Here is a 23,835-nt window from a genome sequence, read left to right as displayed (position 1 = left end):
ACCCAGCACTAGAGCACCACCTTCCACATCGCAAAAATCCCCAGTGCCCAACGTCGACGTCTTTCCCCGTTCTCATCACAGCATCCAGAGAACATAATCCCTTCCAACCCCACCCTGCGCGAACACGTCCAACGTTGTGTTTCTCTCCCTCGCCCAAAACACTCGATCGCGTCCTCCTTATCTGGCCTTAGACGAAGCTCTGACCGCCTGTGACGATTCGCCGCCAGCCCCACGCTACGATTGAGGTGCTGTGCCAATCTGAATACCGCGACCGGCTGCTGAAAACAACGTCATCCCCAACCTAACTCGACGACCCCGACGACGCTGCCTTTCTTGCTCCCCGCGACCCAGCCTTCGTGCGATCGAGTCATCTATCAACATCCCAAGCATTTCAATCGATTAGACGACTTTCAGCATGGATACGAACATGGAGGACGTCGGCCGTGTCCCCGCCGATCTGCCTTCCACCCAGAACCTCGAGCCCACCACGATCCCTACTTTAGATGGTTGGATCGAGAGCCTCATGAGCTGCAAGCAGCTTGTCGAGGCCGACGTCCAGAGACTCTGCGAGAAGGTAAGCCTTCCGTCCCCAGCGATGATGAAGGTCGTGATGCGCGTTTCCCACAGCGTCACAGCTGCGGTTCGCCATACGGCCTCCCCTCCCCTCATCTCGAATCACCCCTCTCGCGTGACCCCTAGGAACGCCTCGCTAACGTCCAGCAACAGGCGCGGGAAGTCTTGCAGGACGAATCCAATGTCCAGCCCGTCGTATGTATCCCCGTCGCAGGGCAAGCGATTCAAGCTGACCCCCCTCATTCAGAAATGCCCGGTGACAGTGTGCGGTGATATCCACGGCCAATTTCACGATCTTATGGAGTTGTTCAAGATTGGCGGTCCGAACCCCGATACCAACTACCTCTTCATGGGTATGTTGACCATATCATGTTCTCGCACTCTCTTGGATAGACGCTTACCTTACTAGGTGACTACGTCGACCGTGGTTACTACTCCGTCGAGACCGTGACTCTCCTCGTCGCCCTCAAGATCCGATACCCTCAGCGCATCACCATCCTGCGTGGCAACCACGAGTCCCGCCAGATTACCCAAGTCTACGGTTTCTACGACGAATGCCTCAGAAAATACGGCAATGCCAACGTCTGGAAGTACTTCACCGACCTCTTCGACTACCTCCCCCTTACCGCCCTCATCGACAACCAGATCTTCTGTTTGCACGGTGGTCTGTCTCCTAGTATCGACACCCTGGACAATATCAGAGCTCTCGACAGAATCCAGGAGGTGCCCCACGAGGGCCCCATGTGCGACCTCCTTTGGTCCGACCCGGATGACCGCTGCGGCTGGGGGATATCACCCCGTGGTGCCGGTTATACGTTCGGTCAGGACATCTCCGAGGCTTTCAACCACAACAACGGTCTGACACTTATTGCGCGTGCTCATCAACTGGTGATGGAGGGCTACAATTGGTCTCAGGACAGAAATGTCGTGACGATTTTCTCTGGTAAGCGGAGCTTCTTGATTTGATGGGCTGGAGATTCATGACTAACCGAGCCAGCACCCAACTATTGTTACAGATGCGGTAACCAGGCGGCGATCATGGAAATCGACGAACATCTCAAGTACACTTTGTAAGCACACACTTCTCATCAACGTGCCGTCGACAAGCATATACTAACCATGCGCAGCCTGCAATTCGATCCTTGCCCCAGAGCCGGCGAGCCGATGGTCTCGAGACGCACACCCGACTACTTCCTCTGATCAACCTATCCGATACCCTTACCGTCCATCATCCAGATCGATCTGGATGTCATCCACGGACGGAATTCGAAGAGATGGGGGCGTGCATGCTCAACTTGCATTGGTGTTTTAGGGGCGTCTAATCTTGTAAGATTACAACAAAAGCCAAGAGAACCAATGTACTCCCAAGAAAGAGAGATCCTGCGTTGAGCAATATGATATAAAGCGAGAGAGATACAGAATGGCCCCAGGACGCTCAATTCGGAGCGCGAGAGTTCCTTATCATTAAGGTTCCTGGTGTATCCTGGACGCTTTCCTCTGTCATCACGTTAGATACTCATCATAGACCGCCGGCAACAAAGAAGGTGTCGATGTTAATGACAAGCTGATGTTCCAATTTCCGTTTAACCCCCTGACCTGCCACGCATGGATACAACCAAGTTGCGGGCTAATGCTTCAAGGTGAGCTTCCAAGCTACTATTTTGTTCAAGCACACGATAAATGATCGCCTTGCGCCTGTAGGTCCGTATTTGGAACCTCCCAAATATGCATCGTCATCATCACACATTATCTCTCCTAGACCATATGTCGGACGTAGCGTACCCTACGATTCTTCCTCACCTCCTATGCCGCCGACGCCGACGTTCATGACTTCGCCTCCTCTCCTCGCTCGTCTTCCTCCTGGTCGGTCGACCCCTTCTCACCTTCTTCTCGACGACCACACGCTCCCGGAAGATCTCTCTCCTCCTTCCCCCGATACCTAGACCGCCTATACCCGTGTTGATCTCGTTGCTGATCTCCTCGGACCGACTGCTGCCCGACGAGCGCGTCCCGCTAAAGTAGCCGCTTCGGCTATCTCCGGACCCTGTAAAGTAGCTGCTCCGGGTGTAGTCGGTGGCGAGGTAGCCGCTCGGGGTGAAGTACTCTGTGCGAGACGAGGCTCGTCCTCGCACCGCCGTCGTGGTCCGTCTGGAGAAGGAGCTGATGACGCCATGGCGCCCTCCGTGGCGGCTGCTGCGGCCGCCTCGGAACCTCTCGCGGACGGTGAGGGTGCTGACGCGTTTGTAGGCGTGCTGGCCCTTTGCGTAGTGGCCCGGCTTGCAGGCGCCGTCGGGGACGTGGAAGCGGAGGTCGAAGCGGAAGAGGGCGTAGAGGAAGATGACAACGAGTTCGAGGTCATAGTTGAAGATGTAGTAGCAGGCTTTGTGATGCCACCAGCCGGGGAAGAGGACGGGGCGTACGGCGTAGTTTACGGCGCAGCGGTAGGCGGCGCCGATAGTCATGAGGGTCGCGGCGGTGAGGACCAGGATGATTTTAGTGGTGAGGGAGCCGTAGCCGAAGGGCTCGGGGCGGCGGAGACCGGGGTAGAAGGCGGCGAAGAGGAGGATGGGGATAGGGAGGAAGGCGATGAGGGCTAGTGTAGTGGAGGTGAAGAGCTGGACGACGCGGCAGTCGTAGAGGCTTACCGGATCGAGGGTATAGAAGCTGACGACGAGGGCGGTGATGGCGCAGACGAGGCAGACGAAGATGAGGAAGTAGGTGAAGAGGAAGAAGACGTTGACGGCGGGCAGCCAGCCAATGTTGGGATGGAGGCCACGGAGGAGGCGGTGGGTAAAGAGGAGGTTGAGAACGAAGAGGAGGACGACGCCGGCGGCGGCGAAGACGGCTGCCGCGATGTTGAGGGAGACGTTCCAGGGCTGGGTGGCCCAGGCGATGCGGAGGGAGAGGGCAATGATGCGGGTGATGCAGAAGCCGACGAGGACGCCCGAGGGAAGGAACTTGTGGCCCCGGGCATTGTTTCGGAGGAAGATTGCGCCGTTGAGGAGGGCGGCGGCGAAGAAGAAGATGATGAGGATGATGCAGATCGGGACGTCTACCCTCACGTCTGGGATGAGACCCAGGGCGGCCACTTGTGGGGGGTAAGGAGGTCCATACAGAGGCAGCTAGTAGGCGGAAAGGAGTTCACAATGTCAGCTGTGAGGTCCTCTTTTCTTTGCAATGCTGGACAGAAAGGGAGAGGGAATAGAGGGTAGACGAACCGGAGCCCCAATGGGTATGAGTGCCGCCATTCTGACAAAGTACCTGTCAGGACTAGTAACTATTCGCAGGCCTGAAGCTGCTGGCAAGCCAAGCAGCACCTGCAGAACAGCTATAACCAGGGAGGAGGAGGCTGAATGAGCTGGACAGTCGAGGATGCTTGGCAGCCAGTGCTCATGCTCATACTCGTGCTAGGGGAAGGAGGGGATCCAAACCAGACGTAAAAGCCACGCCGAATGTAAGTCAAAAGAGAGGAAGGAATCCTCTCTCCCCCTCCATTGCGTACGACTAGTTTCTTGGAAAAGACCGGGGTAAGAGCAATTCTTTATCATCGTGTTTGCCGTACGGAAACATATTCGTCTGAGCTTCGAGTGCATTCTTCCTTAGCGTCGGCGAAGGGTGCGTTGGTCTATGTGAGCTATTCGGCACGGACATGGGGGAAGAGAGAGTGACGGACGAGGCAAAGGTAAAGGCGGATGCGGGTTTCAGCCTGTGGCAAGAGCTGAGAAGAGCTGAGAGCGAGAAAGAGTCGGATTGGCTCTCGCTGATAAGTTTGTGCGGTCTTTTTTGGTGTTCTCGAAAAATGGGCGAGAGTGACGAGTGGTGGGAGTTCGTCTCATAGATAGAATGGCGTTGTGAGGAAACGAGATGACAGTATATTGCCTCTCATACCCCATACTCTCCTCCTCCTCAATTGTAGTGGTCGGCCTCTTCCTTAAATTCAGCCTCTATTACCCACCATGCTTGAAGTCGTAGGATCGACCCGAGAAGCGAATCGTGAGCCTAAGAAGTAGAGCCTTGCCCCTTGAGATCATCGCGTTCGCTTCACGCTTGCGGCGGCACGCGGCACGCAACATGTAAGATCTCTGTAGGCTCGGATGCTTGAGAACAGAGAAGGAGTTCGCACATGTAGGAAACTTGCGAGACAACTCAGCCCCAGTCAAACTAACGCAGAGCAAGGCTGTAGGTGTTTGGGCCCATATCATCGCCGTTAACTATAGATCGGGGAAAGAGGAAGAGGGCATGTCATTGCACAGTAGGGCTGCGGTGCAGAAACATGTTTCCCATCGGTCCCTTGCCGGTCTACCTGGGACAGTCAACGTCGGTGGTCCGCATCCCTCTTGGACGTGCGCGGCCGTTAGTCCCGCAGCGAGCGATGTCGATGGCTGGGGAGCCACGCTCACGGACCTTGAAAGTGAGGGACCGGTGCTGACCGGACTCCGACTTCGTGTGTACAATTGTCGGAAATAACGGCTCGTGAAAATCTCTTTATGAGCTATGTCGAATCCAGAGTTTCTTGACAGTAATTTGCTGGAAAACTGAACAAGAGCAAGTCTGGCGATGAATGCTCGTTTTGGTCTTCGCCCGTATGCATTTTTTGAACAATGTGGCTCACCTTGACCATATCGAAACACCGTTACTCATTGAAATAAATAGCATGGGCGAGCTTTTTTTTGTTCATGTGTATCATCAAGATGTGTCCCGTGATTCGTTTAGGCGTGTCCAATTCACAATGCGACGCTCTCGAAAAGGCTATCGATGTCAGAATGAATGTCCCTGTAGCCCCTTAGAAGGTTAGATGATGCTACTGAAGGACCATAGGCTTGACAGACAATGAAGCCCACATGTAGCTCAGTGGTATAACCTCGTCGAGTCAAACGGCCAGACAATCAAGCTTTTTCGTTCAAGACTCGTGATGCTGATCAGACCCGTCGATACACAATTCATCGTCAAAATCCAATGTAGTGTGTGGCCATGGACACTTGAGCTTAACACCGCTTGCGCAACAACTTTTTCCCAACAGGGTTGTGCTGAAGAGTTCTGTGACCTAGAAGAGAATTCGAAGCTGGCACAGGTGATGATTATCGTTTGAAAACCAACATGGCTGTCAGGCATGGTTGGGCTGCGTGAGAACATGTCCATGGGAATTTTTCGTATCGACATTGGACGGGATGGAGATGATTTCCAACGCCGTAGAATCTTCTTCGATATAACAAAAGACTTGGAGCAGACGTGCTGTCCAGAGAACGCAAAACTACGTCGAAAACCTCTCGAATGAATGTGTCGGTTGATATGACCGTCACCCATGGGGGTTTGACGCATATTGACGTTGCGACAACGCCGCTTTACTGTACTGCTGTGACCAAACAATCAGAAATGAGTGCCTTAATGCAATGTCATTAACAGACCCGAATGTCAGACATCAGATCGTCTAGGATCATCTACCGATTGAAGAACAATGTTCAAGCTTTCTTGGACTATAGACCAATTAGGCAACGTATTCTTCGAGGCATAGGAACAATTTCCCCCGAGTGATGAGTCCGGAGTAGTAGTATCCGGAGTTATGCGTCTATTCGATTAGCATGAACTTGCTATGATTGAGTCGTAGCTGTGTCAGCCGCAGTTTATCAACCGATGTGACACCACCGTTTCGCCGCATAAAAGGCAATAACGGCGAGACCGCAACAATCGAAGAATGATTGCCGCATGTCGTCTCTCGGACGCCGCTCCGCAAGTAGCTGCCGACGGCCGCCGTTCCTCAATTCGACAACGGAGCCGCTTCCTTTGAAATTTTCCTCCGACACGGCAATCAAGACACTCTGAGCTGTAAAGTGTACTAGGTACTTAAGAGATACCTAGTCACTCGAACGCCGTTATGTGCAGTAGCGTAGTGAGCAACGGTCTCAAGTCAGAAACGTTTCTTTGTTGATCTTTGTTGAACGTGTGGATAGGTTTTATAGTTCGATGGGGCAAATGCTTGCCACGTTTTTGAAGAAGGAAGCATGGTAGCTGGTAGCTTTCGACGACGAGCCAACACAAAGCCAATGGGAGGGCGTTGTAGCCTCAGACTCAGCGGCAACATGCACGCTCGGATCCTTCTACTTCCCACGACGTGCAAGATAAACCATATTGCGTGGCGTCGGTGTCTCAAGGTATGAAAGAGCGGTCCAAACTGTGGAAAGGCCTGGAGTTGTCGCGCCCGATTGAACCTGGACTGAGGCAGTATGCGCGGACACTCCGTATGTGACTGCCAAGTACGGAAATGTCGATGCAAGGGATCATCCTCACCCACAGCACCGCGGGCACTCAATAGGGAAGATGAGACTGTCGTCACAACTGAGGACAGACGGCAAGGAACTTCTTACGCACAACCCAGCTGTGCCTCATAGCCGCGAGCCGTATGTATATAGACTTTCAGCGTGCTTACCCGAAGTCGGGATTTGATCTCGGATCCGAACTGTTCCATGGTCTGCTGACGTGTATTGTAACAAGCGATTGGCAGTGAAAATGGGACGAGCGGGTAAAGATCCTCAAGCTTGACGATTTGCGATGTTTCTCACTCATCCCACGCGAATTCTATTTTTGTTTGTTGATCATTGCACGTGCTTTGATTTAGGGTTGAGTGAGTTCTCCGTGACAGCGGGAGCGGCTGGCCGCGTGATGAACAAACGGCCGAAATCTTGGTTTACGGATACCGAATTCCGCAGATGGTCCGGCCGGAAGCACAATAATGATCGGCATTATTATCGGACTCGAGTGTTGGACAATTCGCACTCGAAGCTTCGAACGCTCAAGTCGAGAACTCGGCGCTGCTGACTGGCGACCTAATTGAGATATGATGGAGTTGGAATGGAGGCGAGCTGTCATTGGGTAGATCGTCCAAACGGCGCGTTCATCCTTGGGAACAATCCGACGAAGTGGCTAGGCCTTGTCCGTGCCACGCAAGATAAAGGCAGCGCTGGGACCATCTTTCATTTCACAAACGCTGGTATCGCCAGTAGCCGACGCGGTTTCTGGGTCAGGGAGCGATGGAGTTGCGCTGCTCTTCCCCCACTGTATTCGCAACCCCTGCTGTAATCCTGGAGCATTGTGAGCCTCACCAATCAGAGCACAGTATCGCTGGGTTGAGACATGCGCGAAGTCGTGGTAATTTCGCCTAGTACTCCGCTTTGTCAACCGCCTTGGTTGCCCCTCGAGTCTATTCGGCAGTTTGTGGATGTTTCTTCGCTGAATGGATACCATGTTTATGCTCAGTTGGCTTATGGAGCTCTGTTCTTGGGCTGACGATGATGGAAGCCCGCAGTTTGACACTCGCGTCATTATCTTGTTGGAACTTGAATGGCAATGCCAATGTCATGGTCATAACTGCAGTCTGTGAGCAGCAACCAGTGTGTTGCGCCGCGCCACAGCCGCGCTGCTGCAGTGTGACTCTGCGGACACATGTACCTGCACAAGCCTGGTGGTGAGAAAGCCACCACACCGACGCTCAGTCGGCGTGCAAACATAATGAGTCTCGTTGTGCAGATTGTCGCCCGTTTCCTAATTGATCGTTCTCTGGTGGATGCAGTTGTCCACCTTGCCGATTTCGGCCGTCCTGCCCCGGCCAGTTTGTGAGCTGTCGCCCACAACCGTCTTATGAATCGTGTTCGGACGGGGAGGGTGCCGGCCGTACCCCAAGAAATGCATCAAGATCATAACGGATGGACGAGGGGAAACGGCTTGGACGGCGTGTAGGTATTCGTATCCGTACTGACTGTGAGCCTGCGAGGTGTCTTGAAGAAGCTGAGGAACTGAGTGTGTAGGACAAAGTGAGTTGAAACACGAGTCGATAGCCGTGAGACAGTCTGCCAACAAGCGTGTATCGGCACATGGTTTCTCGAGACATGGCTCTCCCTTGCCAACACTGTCATGAGCGTTAGTAGTTGATGGGTTTCTTCAGTCTTGTTGTTGACATGCTGAGCGATCTGGCTAGACCTGCCATCAGAGCCATTATCGAAGATGGGATCGCAGCGAATGGCACGAACGGGCCAACCATCGCGATAATAAAGCTTCGACAAGGAAGACCATGTGGTGTGAAGATTGATCAACGACGAGGAGGACGTGTTGCCGACGGCTGGTTTCCCGCCATTGCCGCACTGGCCTGACAAAGCCGGGGAAAGGGGGATGGTCCCTTCATGGTGGAAGCCATTGCATTCATGTTCCCAGTCTTCCTCGTCAGCTTCAGGTGGTGTTTGTTTTCATTGCCCCCATTGCCAGCATATTGGTGTCGTGACGCCGTAAATACAACGTAGACGTGAGCAGTGGAAGTTTGAAAATAGAAATGGATGGTAGGATGGCTTGGTTCCCTAGGATTGAGTGTCTCTGAGAGCGAAGTTTAGGAGATGAAAAGGAGGCGGAAAGAAACGGTAGGTGACCAACCGTCTTCCCTTCTCTCCAGATGTATCCGTAGAATCTGCCGGCGTCGAGGCGCTTGGATTCCAAGTACTCGGGACGGAACATTGTTAGGAAATGTTCCGAGCAGATGTTGATCAAAAAACAACGGTGACAGCCTTGACGTTAAGTTAACGAGCCGAACTACAAGCCTTGTCTACACAGTACCCCGTATGCCCATGAAAGGGGAAGTTCCTGCTGGCGGCGACGGCCCACGGCTGCGATGAAGGGGTTTATTGTGGTTTATGCAAATGGGATATATCCACGGCGACGGGAGGGGACAGATTCGAATGGGGAGAAAACGGAGTAGGAACCAACGATAAGAGAGGATTGGACGGCCAGGACCTGGAGTGAATTGGAAGAGTGTTGGCAGTTTGATCCATGGCCGACGAGGGGAGACCCTGAGACACCCCTGTCAGCTGCTAGTTGCTCCCCTGCTCCACCAATTTTGAATGCTCAAAGCGCCTTGCCTGTTTCTGACAATTCCGGTGGCCGTTGCTTCCCAAGTTATTGTGAAGAGCAGGGGTAGCTGGTACGTTGCCAGGTACGAGGGGGCAGTACGTACCGGTTGTTCCTACCGTCAACTTTCTTTACCTTCCTAGTTACAACTTGCAGCACCTACGGAATACATAGCATGTACCCAAGTCTCTGAGCGGCTGCCCACACAGATGGGGGGCCAGACTGGAGTAGCCTCTTGTGCCTGTTGGGTAGCGCAGCCACTCACATCGACCACAGCTGACGGGTCTCTGGTAGTCTCTCTTTCTCATTGGAGAGAAGGTCGCGCGGATGGCCTTCCTGCAGATGGGTGATGGCCGCGAGGTGGGCAACTTTCTTTTTTGCTGGTGCGCTTTCACCTCTTTCCTTTTCCCTCCGAGTGTGAGAGTCTCTTCGCAAAGACCCAAAGAAGGCAAGGGCCCCAGCCTCCTTACATCCATGTCCCATGACCCATGTTCATATGGCCCCAGTTCGCGTCCAGAAAGAACTTCCATCCTTACCAGAGAAGAAAGTCCACACCTCCAAACCTCTTAGTTGCACCTTCCCGCCGCGTGCCGTCGCCATTCAGGGCCTGGTCCATGGTCCACCGCCCAGGTCCCGGCCCGGGGTCAACCTGAGGGAAGGAAGCGTGGGAAGACTTGAGAGGGTACCTTCCACCGCACCTCTGATAATCGGCTGTGCCCATGTGCCCATCCCATGTCCCTCGCGCTGCTTGCTGCCTTCCAAAATTTCCCTATTTTCCCCAAGGTCCTCCCGTACCTGCCGCAGAGTGCTCCTCTTGCCTCCCCTTCCCCTTCCCTCCCGCGCGTGAGTGTGTGTGTTTGTGTGGTTGCGAGCTTCGTCCCGCCTCAAAACAACATCATCGCCTTTCCCTTCTTCTCTCGCCTCGACGAGCCCGACCGTGACACGTCGAATTTCCTCACGAATCTCGGATCTTAACTGCATCCTCCTAATTGTATTCCTACCCAAATATTGTCAATCAACCTTTGTTTGCCTTCACTTACTTACTCTCGTTCAGCCTCTTACCTCTCGCAACCCACCAATCTAGTGGTGCAGTTCCCCGAGTACCTATTTCTAAATCTCTTGGTCAACCTCCTTCCCGCGACGAAAGATCAATCCGATTTCCATGTCCATACGTTAATCGCGACCCAATTCCCGAGCATTCGACAGTCTCTCACCTTCCTCGGCCCCCACCTGGAGCTATTTTCTCAATTGACACAGTTGATCAACCACCTACCCGCCGTTTTGCCTTTTTTCCCGGACGACGACAACAACAACAACAACAGCAACAGCTCAGTGCAAACGATTCGGCCTCTTTACAAAATCAATTGAACGACTGCCTGAATCCTTTTTGGTTGCGACTATCCCCGTCCAGCATCTCTCAGAGCCACAAGCACTCTTTACCTTGACTGTCAAACATTCACGACGATCTCCCGTTCGCCCCGCCAAGAAATTCCTTCGGGACGACGATCTGTGAAGTCTTGGAAAGATAGTCATGAACGGGATCCTTCTCTGATCAACGACTTCAAATCGAGCCTTCCAAGCTGGTGGCCACGAGTTACGGAACGACATTTTCAACCACCGGTAAAGGAAAGCCTACAGGCAGAGGAAGAGAGATGGGTCAAATAGCGAGAGCAGCACTTTCGTCAGTGCTGTCCGCGGCAATGGTTTCGGCGCAGTCAAGCTGTATTTCTCTGCAGGGATCGACGACATGTTCAGCTTTTCAGTCAGCATCCGTTTCGACTACAGGCTTTGTGGCGGGGATTTTGTACGTTGTGTAATCACCAAGCGCCGTGACCTACACTGACCATCCTTAATAGCCCCTTCCTTCAATATGTGTCCAGCAGAGAAACATTTGATCAGCAGATGTCGTCTTATCTTGAGACAACATACGTGCGGGAGAAGTAAGCTCATCCATCAGCGATTTCGTAAATGCTTTTGCTCACACGGAACCAGGTATCAAACACTACTTGGCTGTAGCAACGTCAATCTTACCAACCCGGACGAGCTATACGCACGTTTCACGGCTACAGTTGTCTGCAACTCAATTGTCCAGAATTCGATCGACGCATGCAATTTGACTGCATCCAACTCACGACCCGTGTGCGCCGACACTTGTGTAAGTGACTCGTGGAATTGGCAGCAGTTGCGACAGTTGCTAACGTGAATCAAAGGCCGAATTCGCACAAAGTGAGGCTCTGCTCACCTCGGACAGCAGTCTCTGCGGTAACCCGGGCAGCAATCTCGTCAATCAAATTCGAGCAGACTTCACCAACTGCGCTCTGCCTGCCGGCTCTCTGTCATCTTCCAACTGCATTCAAGGCGTCGCCAACGAGAAGGAGAACTGTGGATACGGCAACAGCACCGTGGGATTGTGCTCCTATTGCGCATCTGGTGGTATTAACTCTACTGACACATGCTGCTACAACTCGAACATCGACCAGCGTTGTGCCGGAGTCACGCTACCCTCCATTTTCCCTACTATGACCTTCGCACCCCCAACGGCAACGGCGACCCCGAGCCCGTCAAATACGGCAGCTGCATCCAAAGGACTATCAGGTGGTGCCATTGCCGGTATCGTTATCGGCAGCGTGGTAGGCGCCCTGTTGCTTGCCGGCCTCATCTTCGCATGCATCTTGCTCGCCAAAAGAAGAAGACGTGGGAGCCAGAAAGGCAGTGTGTTCAACCAACCGTCACCCTCTAGGCAAGGACCTTCTACGGTTAAGATAGCGCCGGCCCAGACCACGAGCGGATACGAAGTCTTGCCCGGCGGCCGAATCGCCCGAATGTCAGCTTTGGAGAGCGCATCAGACCCGGCTCCTGTCCCGCCTAGCCGCAACAGTGGCCCCCTCATGGCCGCCGCCGCTGGAGGAGCAGCAGGGTATATGACGGGCAGGAGGAGAGGCGACGATCCGTCTTCATCCGAATTTGGAGACAGCCCCGAGTCGGAATCCAGAGCTGGTGTTCTACGGCCCCCTCCCACTAACATCCGGAGGACGGGATCTCTATCTAGTAGCTCAGTCCTGGCGGATCCGCAATCGCCAACGAGCGCCGGAATGTCGTCTCCACAAGGCATGGCCAGCCAGCAATCTGAGCAGCTGCCATTCTTCAAGGATTACTACTCTCAAGACGACATCCACCCCGGTGATAGAGTCGCTACACTCTGGGCCTATCAACCCCGTGCCCCCGATGAATTTACTCTCGAACGCGGCGATATGCTCAAGATTGTGGGTATCTGGGACGACGGTTGGGCAACGGGTATTCTGGTGGATGAGCGGGCCGATGAATGGGAAGCTCGACGACAGGCCCAACGAGACAGCGGTGTTTCCAACACTTCTGGCCGGCATCAGGACAATTCGCCGCCCGTGAGCGGCGAGATCAAGGCCTTCCCCCTCGTTTGCGTCTGCTTACCGGAACACTGGAGGAAAACTATTGAAGGGGATGTCTCGACAGAAGGTTCCAGCGCTCACCAAGGACACTCATCTTTTTCATGAAAAAGCAAGGCCAATTTACTGAGTTTTGCATACACCTAAACGAAAATAGTTGTCTTTTCAGCATGGGCTACGGCGTTGAGGCATCGAGCTTGTATTGACTTCGGCCTCACAGAGAGGTCGAAGTTCCCTTCGGGCGACATTGACCAGCGACTCTTAATGAAACGTGCTTAACGTTTCCACCGACCGCAGTTCACTTGACTCCCTTGGCATTTTGCACATAGAGACGAAGTAACTACATTTCTGCGACGACCCGCCTAATGTCATCAATCTTAGACGAACGAACGAAACTTTCTTCTTCAACGCGGCATCGCTTCGAATCACGACGACCACTCGGAAGCCTTCACAGACCAATTCGAGCACCCCATGCGAGTGGTTCTGATGAGACAACGATACGCGATCTTAATTTTATGACGAACACGCACGCAATGCGCTCTCCCCTTTCATTTCGAACAATCGACTTATATACCCATGGTGCGGTGACGAGGTACTGATGTTTGTGGAGTAGTAAGAGGTCGGGGAGGGCCTATGCGACATACTTAATGGCGGACCTCTTGGGCAGAAGAGCTGAGCCTGCGGCAGCGGATATGTCTGGCTTGTCGTCCTTGGTATTACTCGGTCACACATCGACTCCCGATCGACTAGGTGGAGGCGAGGACAACGACAAAGCCTGGGCACTTGGTTTTGAGGAGGTGAATCGGATTTCGTCTTAATCGTTGGCCGTTGCGGCGCGAAACCTATCCTGCTACACATGGCCTGACGATATTACTTTGGCTTCCTCCTGTAACCTACTGGATAGCCGCTCAATTTACTTAGCTCAAATACCAAAGAGAGTTCTCTCACACTGATGATGCTTCTTGCTATAGCTGACGGTTGTGAGGCAGACGTGACAGTGTGGTATTGGTGCCGCTGATGCTACCCTGAATGGTTTCATCCGCATTGGGAGCTGAAACTCTTGTGGTCACGCGCGCATGAGCAGCTTCTTTCAGCTTGTGCTCCGTCGGGAAAGTCCCTGAACCAGGAAGATTAAGATCGCGAATTAAGAAGCACAGAAAATGCTGACACAACGAGGAGGTGTTTGTTGCAGTGGAATTTGGCGGTGAGGCTAGGGCTGGAAAGAGAGTTTGGTGGGATGAGACTTTTAGACCCAGATCTTGACACTGATGACATGGGCATCGTAGGTATGGCGTAGCTCTTCAGACGAACTGTATCTACAGAGTCATCCACTTTTGATGGACAGGCATGACTCTTGCTGTCCTACCTCTCGCTCGCTTCGGATTGCGCAGTTTGGGGGGATCATGGAGTAGGCTTGGGATTGGGCGAGGGAAGGGAAGAGTGAAAGGGTTTGCTGCTAAGTTGAGCAGCTTGTCGTGTTTGAAAGGGTTTCCGCTTGGGATTAACACCGGCGGGCTATTCTTTCCAATATCAAGGTGTTCCTCCGAAGAGGAGGGGCGGTTTTATTCTAGCTTCTGAGACCTATCGTTTCTTCTCACCTTATCTTGTACGAATGAAAGGAAGTAGGTTTTGTCTTTCGCTAGTGACGTGGAACGCCGAGACGGCCGGGTTACCTCCCGGTGAAGGCGGTGGCCTTTCTACTTCCATGCTCTTATTGCTGCGGCGCGCGCCAAGGTGGGGGTTTGGGAGGGGGGGAGGTCTTTTGGAGGGGTTAATTTCTTCAAGCTCCTCCTACCTTACGCGGTAAGGTATGAGGAGGTTTCCGCTTCGGGGAGATCTTGACATGTGCCATCTCGCAACTTGGCGATCGTCGGGCGCCCTTGTTGCGTGCTGATTCGCTGGGAAGCTGTCGGTTATATGGGCAGCCTGTGTTTTGTGTGTGTCTCTGTCGCTCTCTTGGGTGAGCTGATTTCCGATTAATGTTACGGTAAGTGAGCTGTGTGTGTCACCCACCTGTCTGGGGCAGCTACTGCTGACGTTTTGCGAAGCATTACTCCTGCTTGAGTCTAGATGATACTGTGATAATACGGTGCTTAAAATTGAGTATACATATCAGCCACCAAGTTGGGGATATCAGTAAACGAAACGGTTCTTGTATGGGTTGAGCAATGATACCGTCAAGACGCTGGGGTAAGACACACCAGCTTTGAGGGCTCCTGCAGGTTGCATGACCGGTGATCAGCTTTTGGTATAAGTCCTGCTTGGTTCGTTCGTAGACGCGGACAGATTTAACTTATGTGCTTGATCGAGAGTTTGCAGATCAAGCTTTGTAAGCTATGATTTGACTAATTCTCGTTGCTTTGAATATGATATCAGGCTACCGAGTGACCTTCAATCACTCAACCTAGGCCTGGCAGGGGTGGAAGCACGGGCCAGGTTTACGGATACGCGGTGCGGAGGTTAAAGACGGCGGGACGCCGATGTACCACGTAAGGTAAGGTAAGGTACTGATTGCTTAAGTGGACAGCCTACGTCCCGCCCGCGGCAGGCACCTTGCTTGATCTGGGGACGGTGACCTAAATGCACTCGTGATTGCATCACTGCTGCAAGGCATCTTTACCAACAACTCGTCAATCTTCGCGACGCAACGAGAACTCTACCACAGATAGAGTCCCGTCCAACTAGGTCAAATGACTGCTTTTTGCGACTTACCTTCCCCAACATGACCGCTCCCTACCACACCGGCCAAGTAATCGCATAGCTTCCTGAGCAGTTGAGCTATCTCTGCCCGCCATGGGCCAAGGTTTCTCTCTAGCGACGCCCTCCGCGGGCTCTGCGGGTATCGATATACCCGAGCTCTCCGACCTCGTGTACGAGAAGAGTATCGGAAATGCGCGCTTCATGAAGAGCATACGCGCGAGGCATCACGATGGAGTAGCTCTTGTCAAGGTCCTAGTCAAGCCGTACACCCCGATGCCTCTGGGGAAGTACAAACGCGACATAGAGAGTGAGCCAGCCTTTGACCTGTCTTCCCGAAATCGCTGAGCATATGGCTGACTATCTCAAGAACAACGTAGCGGCCTGGCCGATGTGCCCAATGCGCTGGGCTTCCACCGGATCGTCGAGACCGAAACGAATGGCTACCTAGTCCGACAGTTCCTCTACAACTCCCTCTACGATCGCATGAGTACCCGTCCATTCCTGGAGGACATTGAGAAGAAATGGCTTGCTTTCCAGCTGCTGTGCGCCCTGCGCGACTGCCATGCCCGAGACATTTATCACGGCGACATCAAGACGGAGAACACGCTAGTGACATCTTGGAACTGGCTATACCTCTCCGACTTCTCTGCTCCTTTCAAACCCATACTGCTGCCCGATGACAATCCAGGCGACTTCTCGTACTACTTTGACACATCCGGACGGCGAACCTGTTATGTGGCGCCTGAACGCTTCGTCGCAGCGGAGGAGGTTAACAGCAAGGACGCGAAGCTTACGTGGGCTATGGATGTTTTCAGTGCCGGCTGCGTCATTGCTGAGATGTTCCTGGAGTCGCCCATTTTCACACTCAGTTCGTTGTACAAGTTCCGCAAGGGCGAGTATGACCCAGTCATTTCGCAAATCAGTCGTATTCCGGACAAGGACTTGCGGGATATGATATCGCACATGATTCAGCTTGACCCCGAACGTCGGTACTCTGCAGAGCAATACTTGGATTTCTGGAAGAAGAAGGTCTTTCCCGAGTACTTCTACAACTTCCTTCACCAGTACATGGAGTTGATTACGGATCCTTCATCTGGGAACAGTCCTATATCTGGTGCGACGAGGAACTTGGGAGAAGCGGACGACCGTATCGACCGCGTATTCCTCGATTTTGACAAAATATCTTACTTTCTCGGTTATCCAAACGACAAACGCCCAATGCAAGCCAAGCCCCTGGCCGGAAAGCTGGGGTTGGGCCACTTTCCTGTTCGCCTCAACATACCAAACCATGAACAGTACATCACCGGGTCGTCCGACCCGCCAGAAGATGATGGGACTTTGATCTTCCTCACGCTGATTGTCTCATCTCTCCGTAATACGGCTAGGGCGGCGTCGAAGATCAGAGCCTGTGATGTGTTGCTCGCCTTTTCCGAGCGAATCACGGACGAAGCTAAACTAGACCGCGTGTTGCCATACCTTATGACGCTTCTTAATGATAATTCGGAACTTGTGGTTATCGCAGCGCTCCGGTCCATATCTCAGTTGTTACACCTAGTCCGAGTGGTGTCTCCCGTCAACTCGCACATCTTTGTCGAGTACATCTTACCTCGACTGCAAAGTGCCTTGATTGCACCATCGAAACCAGCTAGCTCACTGGTACGAGCAACCTATGCATCTTGTATCGGAAGCCTTGCGACTACAGCTGCTCGCTACTTGGAGCTCGCGGCAACCCTCAAGTCGGATGGAACCCTGACGGTAGCTGATCCTGAGCTCGAGCCAGGGATCGAAGCGGAGGCTGCCTTTGATGGGCTATTCGACGACGCACAACGCGAACTCTACGAAATGTTTGAGCTACATACGAAGGCACTCGTGGAAGATTCGGATGTTTCTGTTCGCAGGGCGTTCTTGACTTCTGTGCCCGATTTGTGCCTCTTCTTTGGTCCCGCAGAGGCAAACGATATTCTTCTAACCCATTTGAACACCTACTTAAACGACCGAGACTGGATGCTAAAGTGTGCCTTTTTCGAAACCATCGTCAGTATAGCCAGCGTGGTGGGAAGCGTCAGCCTCGAGGAGTTCATGCTGCCACTCATGGTGCAGGCCTTTACCGATCCAGAGGAGTTTGTGGTACAAGCAGCCCTGCATTCTTTGGCACAGCTAGCACGGCTGGGCCTCCTTTCCAAAACCAAGATTTGGGAGCTTATTGACGTTGTTGCACGATTTACGATGCACCCCAACCAATGGATCCGAGAATCTGCGACGGAGTTCTTGTCTGAGACAACTCGTTTCTTGTCTCCAGCAGACGTCAGGTGCATCGTGTATCCCCTGGTCAAGCAATACCTCAAGACTGGAATGGTTCCTGCGTTTTCAGAGCTCAGTCTGTTGGACGCTTTGAAACGGCCAATGTCGAGAGCCGTATTTGATCAGGCCCTAGTCTGGGCTCTCAAGACCGACAAAGGCGTCTTCTGGAAGCTGACGCAGCAGCTTAGGTCATTTTCGTTTGGATCGCTTCCCAAAACTATCAGCAGTCGGTCGTCTAAGGATACACTGAGCAAAGTCTCGCGGAACGATGAAGACGAGTTATGGCTTGGCCGCCTTCGGAACCTTGGCCTTGGGCCGGACGACGAGTTCAAACTCCTCGTCTTGCGAGAATTCATTTGGCGAATCAGCAAAATGAAGTCGCGAGATGGCATGGACGGCGAACCGGCCAAGCTCAACGAAGTGATCTCCTTGAAGAGTCTCGGCATCACGCCGCAGACAGTATTCTTTGACGAGGAGCCACTGCAACAGTCCACATTCACCCCCGAGTCAAATCAGAAGGGCCCGTACACCATTGCTGATGCTCTTCTGGATGCCTCCATGACAATCGATGACTCGACAGGAAGGAGACGGTTTGCAGCTCTCAACAGTCTCCGGACTCGCGTGGTGGAAGACCATGGGTCTACTTCGCGTGACGTTTCTCGTGTCAGAGAGGTCGATCCTGCGAGACGCGCATCGACTGGGCAGGGTAAGCTCACGGTCGGGAGCCCGACTGACGATGGGGCCTCTATCCATGATCAGCCTTACGCAACTCGGAGGGCCATTCGCCACCAGGCCAGCGCTCTTAGTCTTCTGGACCGCAAAGACAGCAATAAGAGCGTGCCGGAGACTGGCATGTCGGGAGCGAATGCTGTTGGTCAAGTGGAGGGTCCGTTTGCTCCTACTCCTCTTGCTCGACCAAATCTACAGGACCGTTCAACCAGCACTGCGAGTGTTGTGGCGAAACTAAGGCCCAATCACTCCTATGAGGGAACCGACCCCAGCATTCTCAAAATGCTCGACTCCATGTACCAGGACAACTATCCTCACGATATCGCCGAGTTCGGACCGATGGTTACCCCTATCACACGTCGGAAAACGAATCGCTCAGTGGGACAGCCAGGCGACGAGCCGTGGCGTCCACAGGGACGCATGGTTGCCACGTTTGCTGAACACACCGGCTCAATCAACCGTCTGGTGGTGTCTCCAGACCATGTGTTCTTCATCACAGGAGGCGATGATGGCTCCGTCAGAGTCTGGGATAGTGCGCGCCTAGAGAAGAACATCACGCACCGATCAAGGCAAAGCCATAAGCATGCCGATGGCGCTAGGGTGCTTGCGCTGTGCTTCATTGAGAACACACACTGCTTCATCAGCTGCGCCAGCGATGGAAGCGTTCACATTGTCAAGGTCGAGACCGTCTCGGCAAGTGGCACATTGCGATACGGGAAACTTCGTCTTCTCCGGGAGTATCAGCTTCCAGAAGACGAGTACGCAGTGTGGTGCGAGCACTTCAAAGTGGAATCCACCTCGGTGATGCTCCTTGCGACGAATCGCTCCAGGATTCTCGGCATCGACCTGCGGACCATGTCACTGCTGTATACGCTGGAGAACCCTGTGCACCATGGTACACCTACGTGTTTCTGTGTCGATCGTAAGAGAAACTGGTTATGCGTAGGAACTACTCATGGAGTCATAGACCTTTGGGACCTAAGGTTCCGAATGAGACTCAAGGGTTGGGGCGTTCCTGGCAAGAGTTCCATCTACAGACTATGCATACACCCGAGCAAGGGCAGAGGCAAATGGGTCTGCGTCGCTGGTGGAACGGGTCAGGGCGAAGTCACCGTCTGGGACCTAGAGCGTACAATCTGCAGAGAGATTTACCGCGTTGGGGGCAATAAGGAGGGCCCGAAGGGATACGAGGCTTGGGAAGTGGACGAGGACAAGCCTGAAGGTATGCTTGGGCGATTTGCTACCAACATTGAGCCTAGCGGTACCGGAAACACGGACCGAGGTGTTCGTGCGATGGTAGCAGGCACAGGCGCCTCAGAGGACTCACGCGACGTACGGCATGCTTTCATCGTCACCGCGGGATCGGACAAGAAGTTACGATTCTGGGACTTGTCTCGCATAGAAAGTTCGGTGGTCTATAGCGGGCTGCAAGGGGAGGATCCGAAGCCGACGTTCACGGCCTCCCATCCGACGACGGCCATGACGCTGAACACGGAAAGGATCCCGCGACAAGCGCCGACGGCTCCGAATGCGGCGGTCAGCGGAAAGAGCACGGCGGCTGGTGGGCGACCGCCGCGCTCGACTGTGATTTCACTTCAGCAGCAGCAGCTTCTGCGGTCTCACTTGGATTCCATTATGGATGTTGCGCTCATTGAGCTCCCGTATAGCATGACGCTGTCGGTGGATCGATCTGGCGTGGTGTTTGTGTTTTCATAGCGGATTGCTTCTTGGGCGTTTGGTCGAGGGTTCTTTGAACATAGATACCTAGTGAATACATTATACAAGATACATAACACATGGGGGAAGAAATTTGAGTCTTTTCAATGATCACCTGACAATGGTAGGTTCTTCATTGATGGAATATTATCTGACGAATACAATTTCATGTCTATTCAACTTGAATACCTTTGGAATGAGACGTGCCTTGGTTGAAAGGTAGGGAAGACACAGTGCGCAATCAATTAAAATATTCACAAGCCAGGGGTATACGTAGTAATAATGGGCCGTGTCGAAAATTGTATACACAGTACGAAATCGCGGGGGTGGCAGCTCTAGTCAGGCGGGAAATTTTGGGCGCCTTGTTCGACCGCCAACTTTTCAGCCTCGTCGAATCGTCCACCCAGTATTATACCCACGCGACCAACCCCAAGACGCGACAACGAAAAACGAATTGCGGCGGCACCACTGACCGACGACGCAGCTCGACGAACAAACCCGAGTCGCATCACCACTGAGCCCACGGCGAACCCGAGAACTTTCGAGAGAGGTAACCCTCAGCACAACCAAATCACCAGCATTTCTACCACCAACGAAAGCCAAAGAAACCAAAGATGAGGCTCACGGCGGAGCTCATCAAGGGCTCGCTCTCCTACCTGAATCCGCTCAAGGAGCGAGAGCTTGATCTCCGAGGTGCGTTTTGTGTGAAAGGAGCAGATACTACACTTTTTGAGGGCCAGAATTGATAGCGTCTTGCGTCGGTTGGAATAAATAGGACATCGAATCCCAGCGATTGAGAACCTGGGTGTCGCAGGCGTGAGTTTCTCTCCTTCCCTCCTCGGCTTTCCTTGAGTTTTGTCCTCTGGCTGACCGTTTGTTCTAATTGCGCAAAAAACAGCCCCACGACTCCATCGACTTCACCGACAACGACATCCAGGTCCTGGGCAACTTCCCGCTCTCGACGCGCCTCTCGACGCTGCTGCTGGCGCACAATCGTGTCGCGAGCATACAGACCTCGCTCCCCAACGCGATCCCGAACCTGCAACAGCTCGTGCTGGCGTCGAACCAGATTGCGCAGCTCGCGGACCTGGATGTGTTGGCGGGGTTCAAGCGGTTGACGCATTTGGTGTTGGTGGATAACCCGGTGACCAAGAAGGAGGTGCGCTTTTTGCAAACTGTTTACCCTTTTCCTTATTATTTCTTTGACGGGAAAAAAAGGGGGGCGATTCATGGCGGGGTTGAAGGCTGACAGTGAGGGCTTTAGAACTACCGATACTGGGTTGTCTGGAGGTGTCCGACTGTGCGGTTCCTGGATTACCAGAAAGTCAAGGACGCCGAGAGGGAGAAGGCGAGGGAGCTGTTTGGTACGGCGGAGGAGCCTACAGATGCGGCGGCCAAGGTATGTCCACGCCCTCTTCTTCCCTTCCTTCAGATTCTATGTCTACTCGACACTCATTCTGGCGTGTTTTTCCTCAGATCATGGGCAACAAGTCCAAACAACTCGACATCGCCGCCGCAGCCTCCAATGGCACGGCCGGTGGCGGCGCCGCGCCTTCGAAGCTCTCGAGGATAAAGCTCACGGACAAGGAGAAGGAGCGGCTGAAGGAGATGATCAAGAAGGCCGACAGCCTGCAGGAGATTATCCGGCTGGAGAAGATGTTGACCGAGGGGACTATCCCGGCGGGTGTACACCTGGACGGGGACGCCACCATGGAGGACTGAGTGTTTTGGTTGCGGCTGGAGGCAGGGTCAACCACTCGAATTCCTCTTATTTGAGAGAGAAGGATGTACTTGAGGGAGAGGAGAGAGGCAACTTCAACTATGGTTGCGAAGAAAACGGGTCATATCCATGGACTGGCGTTTGTTTTGTTGATGAAGAACTAAAAAAAAGGGGATATTTTGAGTCGAAGACGAACCTTTCCCCCTTTTGCTAATGGATGAAGGGATCGTTGGATCTGGGGAGAGAAAAGACCCATTCAATATTCATTCGGTGGCAAAAAAGGAGACCAATTATGCATCGTGCACTTCGTAATATTGTGTCCCTTTCTCCCTCATTGGTGAATGCTGCGGTCCTGGCTATTATAATATTGGCTTTTCAGATCCAAGCTCCTTGACTAAGGTGCTCCTATTCCGTACAAACAATCGCAAAAGACAGTCTGCTAAGCTTCCAGATGCCCGCTCAGCTCAAGAAAAAGGGGCTATCCCTCCAAGGAACGGCCGGAGAGGAAGAACGGACTAGAACTTTCCCTATCCCGTCATGTCAACATCCTCGTCCCCAGCCGCACGACGAGCCTCGGCGACCAGCTGGGCGCTGGGATCGTCGGAATGAATGACAGCTGTGACTGGATCCAAGGCGGCAGCGGCGGCTGTGCCATTAACACCGTTGCTGTTGCCGCTGCTGGAAGCGCCTGCATTGGCGCCCTTCGTTTTGAGGGTCGATTGCCGCTTCTTGGGCTCCTGGTCAGCTTTCCGGGGGTTGAGGCGCGCGGCAGCGGCCGAGTCCTTGATTTGTTTGTAGGGGACCGTCTTGGGGATGACGTCCTCGAGGAATTCGAGGTTGTCGTGGTGGTTGACTGCGGTTGCTGGAGGGTACGTTTGCCTTGTTAGTGACTTTTCAATGATGCTTCTGCTGACTCCTTGAAAACGCTTGAGGCAAAGGGAAGCCAGGCCAAGAAGAAGCAAGCTATTACTTCGCAAGAGTCACGTACACAAGTCTTTGTATTGAACGTTACGACGGGGCTTGCGCTCTGCCTTTGCCATGTTATGGCCCTCGGCGGCGAGGTACTGGATGAACATTTCCTTTTGAGTGGAGGGTCAGCATGCCCCTTTCGATGAAAGATGAGGAGCAAGAGCGTGGGTGTGGGCATCATACTGTTGCCAGAGTGATAACAAAAGCCGCGTTGTTTGAGCAGATTCCAATGTCTGGATCTGTACCAATGATCTTCTTCACGCGGGCCACTGTCAGGGGCTGTCAGAATAACCCGTAAGACCGTGAGCAGGGAGGTGAGTGACTTACGAGGCAGGGCCGGCTGGCCTGTGACCTCCTTTCGGGGAGGTATCGCGTTGTTGTTGGGAGGCATTGTGAGTTGGGATGGGATGTGAGTGGTGTCTTGTCAGGAGGCGAGGTTTAGATGATGTGCCTTGATTGATGTTAGCTACGAGGTATACGAGACAATGGACATTGTTATGAAAGCTGGTGTAAGTCGGTAAGACCTCCCAAGGTGCCTAAGTATGCAGGAAGATGGAATCAAACTGAGTTGGTTGAAGTACCTGAGGTAGACGACCTCTTGTAGGGTGCCTAACGCAGGCCAAGCACCAGAGACCATCTCCGCAGCTCATGCAAATCCAGTCTAATGGGGTGCATGTAAGTGAGTCCAGAAATGAATCCAAGGTCTATCTTATAACGTCTCATAATACATCAAACACCGGTTGTCATGCTCTTGTCGAAATTGGCCGTGCCATAGGGTTGAGATGCGGATTTTGGTGAAGGAGAAGAACAGCCTACCTG

At 53.2% G+C, this 23,835-nt stretch overlaps 7 protein-coding genes across 7 annotated transcripts; 5 read left to right on the top strand and 2 right to left on the bottom strand.

Annotated features, from left to right (window-relative positions):
* Positions 1 to 415: 415 nt before the first annotated feature.
* Positions 416 to 1,773, top strand: CPAR01_11025 (serine/threonine-protein phosphatase PP2A catalytic subunit; the record flags this gene model as incomplete). Its single annotated transcript, XM_060495284.1, has 6 exons — positions 416 to 574; positions 700 to 768; positions 821 to 926; positions 983 to 1,516; positions 1,571 to 1,643; positions 1,701 to 1,773. The coding sequence occupies 6 exons, from the start codon at positions 416 to 418 to the stop codon at positions 1,771 to 1,773; spliced, it is 1,014 nt and encodes a 337-aa protein (XP_060345632.1).
* Positions 1,774 to 2,369: 596 nt separating this feature from the next.
* Positions 2,370 to 3,821, bottom strand: CPAR01_11024 (uncharacterized protein; the record flags this gene model as incomplete). The annotated part of the gene is made up of 2 exons (XM_060495283.1): positions 2,370 to 3,695; positions 3,792 to 3,821. 2 exons carry the CDS (start codon positions 3,819 to 3,821, stop codon positions 2,370 to 2,372), a joined length of 1,356 nt encoding a protein of 451 aa, XP_060345631.1.
* Positions 3,822 to 7,119: 3,298 nt separating this feature from the next.
* CPAR01_11023 (uncharacterized protein) lies at positions 7,120 to 7,386 on the top strand (the record flags this gene model as incomplete). The annotated part of the gene is made up of 1 exon (XM_060495282.1): positions 7,120 to 7,386. The coding sequence occupies one exon, from the start codon at positions 7,120 to 7,122 to the stop codon at positions 7,384 to 7,386; it is 267 nt and encodes an 88-aa protein (XP_060345630.1).
* A 3,725-nt stretch (positions 7,387 to 11,111) lies between these two features.
* On the top strand, positions 11,112 to 12,989 carry CPAR01_11022 (SH3 domain-containing protein; the record flags this gene model as incomplete). Its single annotated transcript, XM_060495281.1, has 4 exons — positions 11,112 to 11,263; positions 11,316 to 11,399; positions 11,452 to 11,614; positions 11,670 to 12,989. 4 exons carry the CDS (start codon positions 11,112 to 11,114, stop codon positions 12,987 to 12,989), a joined length of 1,719 nt encoding a protein of 572 aa, XP_060345629.1.
* A 2,685-nt stretch (positions 12,990 to 15,674) lies between these two features.
* CPAR01_11021 (uncharacterized protein) lies at positions 15,675 to 20,327 on the top strand (the record flags this gene model as incomplete). The annotated part of the gene is made up of 2 exons (XM_060495280.1): positions 15,675 to 15,888; positions 15,949 to 20,327. The coding sequence occupies 2 exons, from the start codon at positions 15,675 to 15,677 to the stop codon at positions 20,325 to 20,327; spliced, it is 4,593 nt and encodes a 1,530-aa protein (XP_060345628.1).
* Positions 20,328 to 20,941: 614 nt separating this feature from the next.
* CPAR01_11020 (U2 small nuclear ribonucleoprotein A) lies at positions 20,942 to 22,049 on the top strand (the record flags this gene model as incomplete). The annotated part of the gene is made up of 5 exons (XM_060495279.1): positions 20,942 to 21,020; positions 21,118 to 21,143; positions 21,226 to 21,486; positions 21,592 to 21,726; positions 21,804 to 22,049. The coding sequence occupies 5 exons, from the start codon at positions 20,942 to 20,944 to the stop codon at positions 22,047 to 22,049; spliced, it is 747 nt and encodes a 248-aa protein (XP_060345627.1).
* A 525-nt stretch (positions 22,050 to 22,574) lies between these two features.
* On the bottom strand, positions 22,575 to 23,407 carry CPAR01_11019 (histone-like transcription factor and archaeal histone; the record flags this gene model as incomplete). Its single annotated transcript, XM_060495278.1, has 4 exons — positions 22,575 to 22,909; positions 23,036 to 23,126; positions 23,200 to 23,285; positions 23,344 to 23,407. The coding sequence occupies 4 exons, from the start codon at positions 23,405 to 23,407 to the stop codon at positions 22,575 to 22,577; spliced, it is 576 nt and encodes a 191-aa protein (XP_060345626.1).
* Between the last annotated feature and the right edge of the window lie 428 nt (positions 23,408 to 23,835).

This window comes from Colletotrichum paranaense, assembly GCF_030867605.1.
Source record: "Colletotrichum paranaense strain IMI 384185 chromosome Unknown Scaffold_9.1, whole genome shotgun sequence".
Taxonomy (NCBI): domain Eukaryota; kingdom Fungi; phylum Ascomycota; class Sordariomycetes; order Glomerellales; family Glomerellaceae; genus Colletotrichum; species Colletotrichum paranaense.
Note: the sequence above shows the minus strand (reverse complement) of the source record. Positions and strands in the feature narration are given on the sequence as shown.